The 8,644-nt window shown below is 41.4% G+C and overlaps 1 protein-coding gene across 1 annotated transcript; it reads left to right on the top strand.

The window, feature by feature from the left end:
* The first annotated feature begins 2,317 nt into the window (after positions 1 to 2,317).
* Positions 2,318 to 3,648, top strand: MSGN1 (mesogenin 1). Its single transcript, XM_033176827.1, has one exon. The coding sequence runs from the start codon at positions 2,371 to 2,373 to the stop codon at positions 2,950 to 2,952; it is 582 nt and encodes a 193-aa protein (XP_033032718.1). The 5' UTR covers positions 2,318 to 2,370; the 3' UTR covers positions 2,953 to 3,648.
* The last annotated feature ends 4,996 nt before the right edge of the window (positions 3,649 to 8,644 follow it).

Below are 8,644 nucleotides of genomic sequence, written 5' to 3'. Positions count from 1 at the left end.
ATAATTTCCTCAGAAAGTGGGCAAATGACATGAATAGACATTTCTCAAAAGAAGATATCCAAATGTCCAACAAACATGAAAAAATACTCAACATCACTAGTTATCAGGGAAATGCAAATTGAAGCCACAATGAGATACTACCTTACCCCAGCCAGAATAGGTTTGTAATAAACGAAGTCAAAAAACAACAAATGTTGGCATGGATGCGGTGAAAAGGGAACACTTATACGCTGCTGGTGGGAATGAAAATTAGTACAACCTCTGTGAAAAACAGGATGGAGATTTCTTAAAGAACTAAAAGCAGACCTACCATTTGATCCAGCAATCCCACTACTGGGTATCTACCCAAAGGAAAAGAAGTCATTCTATCAAAAAGACACCTACATGCATATGTTTACTTCAACACAATTCACAATTGCAAAGATACAGAACCAACTAAGTGCCCATCAACCAATGAGTGGATAAAGAAAATGTGGTATATATACACTATGGAATACTACTCAGCCATAAAAAAAAACAACAATGAAATAACGTCTTTTACAGCAATTTGGATGAAGCTAGAGGCCGTTATTCTAAGTGAAGTTACTCTGGAATGGAAGAATCAAATACCATATGTTCTTACTTACAAATGAGAGCTAAGCTATGGGTATGCAAATGCATGTAGAGTGGTACAATAGATTTTGGAGACTCAGAAGGGGGAGGTGGGAGGGGAGTGGGGGATAGAAAAGCTACATATTGGATACAATGTACACTACTCAGGTGACATGAGCACTAAAATCCCAGATTTCACCACTATACAACTCACCCGTGTAACCAAAAACATTTTACCTCAAAAGCTATTGCAATAAGAAAAATTTTAAAATATATAAAATTACTGGCATAGTATCAGCAGATTCTGGGCTTCTCAATAAGAATTGGAAGAGAGAAGAGAGAAGAAAAAGGAGCAACAGTCATTTGTTATATTTATTACAGTCATTAGTATTATTATTTTTCAAGATTCGGCTTAGGGTTCTTTAGTAAATGGTAAAATTAAGAGCATTCTTCTACAGATTACCTACTTGAGATTTTTCTTCCCTGAGCCTTGCTAATTAAAAAATATCATAAATGTTCTAACTAGGCCATTGACATTTATTTTCAATAATTGCAAAGTGACTTAAATAACATGGTAAAGGACATGTTAATATTACTCTACAATTTAACTCACTGTGACTTGATGTTAACACTAATTTGTAGAATTAGTCACATGGAAAATAAATTAAGTTCATGGGACAAATGGGGAATCTGAGATCCCTTTTCCAAAATCCAGGGTCTAGCAGAGCATATAGGAAGTGAAGCAAACTAGCACAACCATCCAACTTAACACATTCAGTGGCATTTGGAGCTGTGGTGGGGAAAAGAGGCTCCCTAGTTAATTTCACACTTCCCCCATACATTTCAAAAAACAAGGTGTGACTCATTTCAAAAAACAAGGTGCAGCTGGGTTTTTTAAAAAAGACTTTCCCTAGGCTAAATGCCAGGTATTCTGCAAGCTCGGTGGCTTAAAGGAGTTTTCTGTTTCCTGGTATCTATTTGCTATGGGGAATCCAAATCTTCTCAGTAACAGCAAGGGTTTTATGCTTCTGGTAGGATGTTTCCTGCTCTTTAAGGCTGTAGGTTTACTGGAGTTGCTGGCCTTCGTCATTCTGAGTGTAGGCATGTTGGGGGCATGTCTGCACTCTATACGACCCAGGGAAATTTACTAAGGTGGCATCCACTGGGTACCTCATGTGTGTGGCACCCCCAGCAACCCTAGGAAATAAAAGCTGTTGTTGTCTGTGTTGGACACATTAGGGAATCAAAGCTCAGAGGGGCTACCTTGTCCCTAGACCATGCTGGCTTCTCCAACAACACAGCCCATCTGTGCTGAAATATCTAGCAGGTCCTGGTGGAGGGGATGGAGGCCCTCTCGGGTCACTTTGCTATTCTCCACCAGGGTCCTCAGCCACCCCCTCCTTGCTGCGGATGCCCCAGGTTTGTTTTCTTTGGCTCCCTCATTAATGAGTTCCACAGCACAATGCTAAGTCTAGTTATGCAGCCTTAATTGGTTTAGTTACAACAAGATAATTCCTTTTTTCTTCTCTTGGAGGCCTTTCTGTTTAAAGACATTTTAGCTGGAAGATGCTAATTATCAATGAGGAGAAAATGACACCTGAAGAGTTAATTTTCCATCTTGGTCTTTGGTTTTTCCTTTGAACTCTCTTTACACGGCCCTCTTTCCCACTTCATCACTTCTCCCCCACCATCATAAAAGAGAGCTCTTCCCTGGCCAGGCGGCAGAACTTTCTTTCTCACTTGCCAGGGAGCCATTCCTTCTGCAGCTGTCTCACAGGCATGGACAATCTGCGCGAGACTTTCCTCAGTCTCGAGGATGGCTTGGGCTCCTCTGACAGCCCTGGTCTGCTGTCTTCCTGGGATTGGAAGGACAGGGCAGGGCCCTTTGAGCTGAACCAGGCCTCCCCCTCTCAGAGCCTTTCTCCGGCTCCATCGCTGGAATCCTACTCTTCTTCTCCCTGTCCAGTTGTGACTGGGCTGCCCTGTGAGCATGGCGGGGCCAGCAGTGGGGGCAGCGATGGCTGCAGCGTTGGTGGGGCCAGTGGCCTGGTGGAGGTGGACTATAATATGTTAGCTTTCCAGCCCGCCTACCTCCAGGGTGGTGGTGGTCCCAAGGCCCAGAAGGGCACCAAAGTCAGGATGTCTGTCCAGCGGAGGCGGAAAGCCAGCGAGAGGGAGAAGCTCAGGATGAGGACCTTGGCAGATGCCCTGCACACCCTCCGGAATTACCTGCCACCTGTCTACAGCCAGAGAGGCCAGCCGCTCACCAAGATCCAGACACTCAAGTACACTATCAAGTACATCGGGGAACTCACAGACCTCCTCAACCGCGGCAGAGAGCCCAGAGCCCAGAGCGCATGAGCTCCGTCCGGGGAAACTGACCGGTTCCACCCCCTGGGCAGGAGTAGAGGAGCTTTGAAGACCTGGATATCTTATTGAACAATGATTGGCATGGAGTGATTTTTATATAGTAAGCGTGGTAATCTTGTGATCTGCAAAACACTAAGGGAATTCACATCTGACCTGTTGGACCCACCGGAACACGTACCTGCCAGATAAGCAGAGACTTTCACCTCCAGTTTTTTCCACCATCTCTGGGAGGCTCATCCTTTGCAAAGAGACAAATTATTTTGCCCTTCTTTGTCTGTTCAAGGTATTTTAAAGGGTCAGTGATTTTAAATGCATTTTTTCAATAATGTAGAAGTGTTACAGTTAATCTCCTGCCATTCTGGTGTTGAGAGCTTTCCTTCTGTTGCTAACAAAACCTGTAGTTTGTATAGGATCCAGTGTGATATCTGGATTCTTATTTAGAAAGATTTGTGCCAAGTAAAGGGCTTTAGTGCTCCTGTTTCATTTTGTGTGTGTCTGTGTGTGTGTTTGTGTTTGACTGAAAACATGGTCTTGCAGGGACCAAAATCACTTAAATGCAGAAGGCACTGGTGTCATGATAAATGGAAAGTCACAGGCAAACAGGCTAAGTTAAGACAGTGAAGATCCCAAAGGCCAGAGCCTCCTCTTCATAGGTGGACAGCTTATGTGACAGGGAAGGAGGGTACAGGAAGGAGGAGGAGACAGCACCTCAGGGTGGGCCTGAAGCAGGGCTGGGTGGGCAGAGGCTCCCTGTCCTTTGTCCTGGGCATGGTATGAACAGGACCTTATTTAGTCCTTTTGCTTACTTGTTTGTCAAATAAAGAGGTGGTCTCAGGAAAAAAAAAAAAAAGTGATTTGAATCCCATAAAGAAAAAGTAAAAGGGTCAGTGTTAGAACTCAACAGTCTCTGACCCCTCCAAAGGCATTTGCCTCTCCATCTTCCCCTGCTATCCATCTGCCTCCCTGTAACCCCAGATCCCCCACATGCACCCACCACACATACCCACTCTTCATGGTGCCTTGTCTTAGGGTGAGCATCTGTAGCACCCACAGTTTAGCTCATTTGAATGGCACAGGACATTGAAAAGGTGGCTTTGAATTAAGGAGGTTCTTAAAACTAGTAAGATTTTTTTAAGGCTGAATTTTTCTACCTATGGTTACTAACCATTAGTATTTGTTGTACATGTCTCCTATCATCTTTTTTCTATTGGTGATTTTTTTTTCTTTTTAGTGACATAAATTACAAAAGCAGTAGATGTGTTCACTACTTCTCCATTTTTTTTTCTGATACAAACATACAAATATGTATAACTTGTCCATTTTTTGCTGATACAAACATACAAATAAATATAAGCATACATAAATGTTAAAGGAAAAAACCTGAAAATTCCTTTTTTAACTTAACAATATATAGTACAAATTCTTCCAAGTTAGCACAAATAAATCTGTGGTGTAAATACCATTATTACCTTCATTTCATAGATGGGAAAACAGATGTATGACTTGCTGAGTCACACATGAGAAAAGTATAACAGGAAACAGAGGTTCTAGCAAGGTTCAATAGAACGGATTCTGTAAAATTTCTTAGGCAAGTCACCTTTTCAATGATTTTTAAGTTGTTTTCAGTTTTTTTATGACAAAAATGCTATAACAAAGATTATAGACACTAGCTTTATTTACTGATGTGTTCATTAGCTTGAAAAATTCCCAGAAATGGGATTCTTGGATCCGAGTATGCACATTTTAAATTTTAATAAATATTGTTATGTCACTTTTATAAAAGTTTATAGTTATTTATACTCCTCCCAGTATTATGTAACAGAACCAGTTGCCCCACATTTTCATTGGCTGTTATCAATTTTATGAATTTTTAATGGATAAACATGGTTCATTGATGTGTTGATTTCCACTTTCCTGTCTCTGATCTGAGGCGGAGCATCTTCATTTTACGTGACCATTGTTCATTTTGGTTCCTCTTCTAAAACTTGCCAGTTTATGTTCTTTGCCATTTTTCTCTTGTGTTATCTTCTTGTTAGAGAGTTCTTTGTATATTATGTATTGGAATATTTCCTTCCGATATTTTTATATTGAATTCTTTTTTCTTTTTTATTGATGCATATTTATTCATCTTTACAGGGTGTATTTGATATTTTGTTACATGCATAGAATGTGTAATGATGTAAAGATCTAGTCAGGGTATTTAAGTATTCATCATCTTGAATATTTATCATTTCAGGAACATTTCAAGTCCTTGCTTCTAGCTATTTGGAAATATACAATTCATTGTTGTTAATTACAGTCACCCTACTCCGCTATCACACATTAGAATTTATTTATTTATTTAACTCTATGCTTATACCCATTAACCAACCTCTCTTTATCCCCTACCCACCCCTCCCGCCACCCATGCTCCCTTCCCAGCCTCTATTTTCTATCATTCTACTCTCTTTTTCCTTTTTATTCACTCTGTTGCCCAGGCTGAAGTGCAGTGGTGCAATGATAGCTCACTGCAGCTTCAAATTCCTGGGCCCAAGCAATCCTCTTGCCTCTGCCTCTTGAGTAGCTGGGACTATAGGCATGTGCTCCATGCCCGGCTAATTTTTGTATTTTTTGTAGAACATGTTGCTCAGGCTATCATTCTACTCTCTACCTCCATAAGATCAAATTTTTTTAGCTCTCACATGTGAGTGAGAACATGCAATATCCTTCTGTGCCTGGCTTATTTCACTTAACATATTGACCTCCACCGTATTTGTTTTGATGATGTCTTTTTTTTTTTTCTTTTTTTTGAGACAGAGTTTTGCTCTTGGTGCCCAGACTGGAGTGCAATGGCGTGATCTCCACTCACTGCAACCTCTGCCTCCCAGGTTCAAGCAATTCTCCTGCCTCAGCCTCCCAAGTAGCTGGGATTATAGGGATGTGCCATCACGCCCGGCTAATTTTGTATTTTTAGTAGAGATGTGGTTTCCCCATGTTGGTCAGGCTGGTCTTGAACTCCTGACCTCAGGTGATCCGCCAACCTTGGCTTCCCAAAGTGTTGGGATTACATGCGTGAGCCACTGTGCCCGGTAATGGTGCCTTATGATCTTGATTATGGCATCTTTTTTTTTGTTTTGAAGCTTTTCATTTTATATGATCAAATTTGGTTTTTGTTTCATGGCTTATGTGTTTTTCCCCCTTGCTTAATTTTCCCCAGTCCCAAGGCTGTCCAAGTGTTCTCTTGATGTTTTGCAAATACTCTTACAGTTTTATTATTTATTTATGGCTCTTCAAAATATCTGCAATTCATTCTTGTCTGTAGTGTGTGGAAGGAATCAAATTTTATTTCTGTGTAGCTCGTCATCAGGGATTGCTGGGTGGTGGTGAGGCACAGTCACTAAGATGTCATTCTATGTATATAAACTTTCACCAGCTTCTCATATATTTGGTGTTTTAGAGAAAAAGCTAGAAAACATTGAACAATATGAAGACTTTCTCCAAGGAACTTTATCACATGCATGTACAGGTGTTCATGTGGGAGCGTATGTGTGTGCACATATATACGTATTTGTTCACCTGTGTGTTCATGCATGTGTATGTGTGGGTTGTGTTTTTTGTGTTGGAGAAAGAGGGTATTGGGGTAAGGGAGAACCAGCTGTTCTAAAAACCAGCTTTCGGTTCAAATGCTATTTTCCTCACCATTTTTAAATGAGTGGGACTCAATGCTTTTGGCTTTGATTTTTCAAGCTCAAGTGTTAACAATGGTTTATAAATAGCTTGGACAATTTTGGTTGTCCTGGGCACCAAACACTGTGAATGAATTAGGAGGTATTTCCTGTCCTCAGTTTCAAAATATCCCTTAATGTCACAGACTCACCTATTAGCTGGGTATGCCCTCAGGACTTCTAAGGGACCCACTGGAGGGTAGGTGTGTACAAAACCAGGAGAAGATGGCAGCTTCCTGGGAGGGGTCCTGTGGCCCAGAGCCTTGTCTCACCCACACCCCCTTCCTAGCCTCTGTTATCTATCATTCCACTCTCTTTCCCACTGAGTCCTTCCCAGATTGCCAGGCTGCAGCCACAACTGCTGTACAGGATAGGCAGCTGTATATGAGTGTTTGACTCCTGCCAGTCCCCAGTGGAGTCGCCTCCCTTATCGGGAGGATATCTGGAATAGGTCCCTCATTCTTCCAGGGAGTGTTTCAAAGCATCTGGCCTGCGCAAAGCTCAAGATTAGGAATAAGTTATTTCTGGTGGAGACTGGTTCGGTCTCCCAGCTCACATCTTTCTCCAGTTCTGGATGCTTCCTGCCCTTGAACATCGGACTCCAAGTTCTTTATGGTTGGGACTTGGACTGGCTTTCTTGCTCCTCAGCTTGCAGATGGCCTATTGTGGGACCTCACCTTGTGATCATGGTTGTACAAAGGGAGACGAAAGCCATGTGATGACAGAAACCAAGGAAGAGATTGGATTCATGCTGCTGCAAGCCAAGGAAAATCTGGGGCTACCCAAAGCCAGAAGAGACAAGGAAGGATTCATTCTTAGAGGCTTCATAGCTCTGCTGATACTTAGACTTTATATTTCTTGCCTCCAGAACTGTGAAATAACACAATTCTCTTGTTTTAGTCTACCCGATGAGAGGTAATTTATAGTGGCAACTGTAGCAAATATAATACATCCATCGTCTATCATAATCTTTCTTTTGGAAAAGGGAAAAAAGTCTTCTCAGATTTTTTTCACCTTCTCTTGCCTCATTTTCTGTAGTTGAAGTGGGGGCAGGGACTAAGCACAGCTAGACATATTGACCAACTGGGCAGGTTGGATGATTTCACTTCATCTTCTGTAAAATCAGATGAACTTGTAGCTGGATCAGCAATTTACTCTAGTTCTATAGTTAGCTGTACACTCACTCGCACACTCCTCAGGAGATTATCTTGTATCATTTTCTCTATTCTTAAATATTTTATTCTCTTCTCACTACTTCACTCTTAGCTAATGATTTTTCATAACATTGTTAAACAAACCGAAGGTATCCAAAGCAAACCGAAGTTAGCCAAAACAAACCGAAGGTATCCAAAACAAATCGAAGGTATCCAAAACCAAAGGTATCTTCTCCCTCCACAAATCCAGTGATCTGTGCTCTGATTCTTTTCTCCCATGTCAATGATTAGTTCCTATATATGTGTTCTGGATGTCATCTTCTATTATCTTTGAAAGCACTGTGCCTCTTCATTAAGCCATCACTATACTGCATCATTAGAGTCTCTGTTCCTATTCTATCATTCACAGTTTACAAACGTGCTTTCATGTTCCTTATCCTTCGTAGCAAAATATAACACAAACATGGGAGTTATTTGGTGTCAAGCCTCTGAGCCCAAGCTGAGCCATCATATCCCCTGTGACCTGCAGGTGTGTATACATCCAGATGGCCTGAATCAACTGAAGATCCACAAAAGAAGTGAAAATAGCCTTAACTGATGACATTCCACTATTGTGATTTGTTTCTGTCCCATCCTAACTGATCAATGTACTTTGTAATCTCCCCAACCCTTAAGAGGGTTCTTTATAATCTCCTCCACCCTTAAGAAGGTTCTTTGTAATTCTCCCCACCCTTGAGAATGTACTTTGTGAGATCCACCCCGCCCACAAAACATTGCTTCTAACTCCACTGCCTATCACAAAACCTATAAGAACTAACGATGATC

The sequence above is a fragment of the Trachypithecus francoisi genome, unplaced genomic scaffold (genome assembly GCF_009764315.1).
Source record: "Trachypithecus francoisi isolate TF-2019V2 unplaced genomic scaffold, Tfra_2.0 Lachesis_group17, whole genome shotgun sequence".
Lineage (NCBI taxonomy): Eukaryota > Metazoa > Chordata > Mammalia > Primates > Cercopithecidae > Trachypithecus > Trachypithecus francoisi.
This window is presented reverse-complemented; position numbering and strand designations above follow the sequence as displayed.

Bases quoted from the DNA above. Each gene is read 5' to 3' on its own strand.
- MSGN1 (XM_033176827.1), top strand. From the start codon at position 2,371: ATGGACAATCTGCGCGAGACTTTCCTCAGTCTCGAGGATGGCTTGGGC.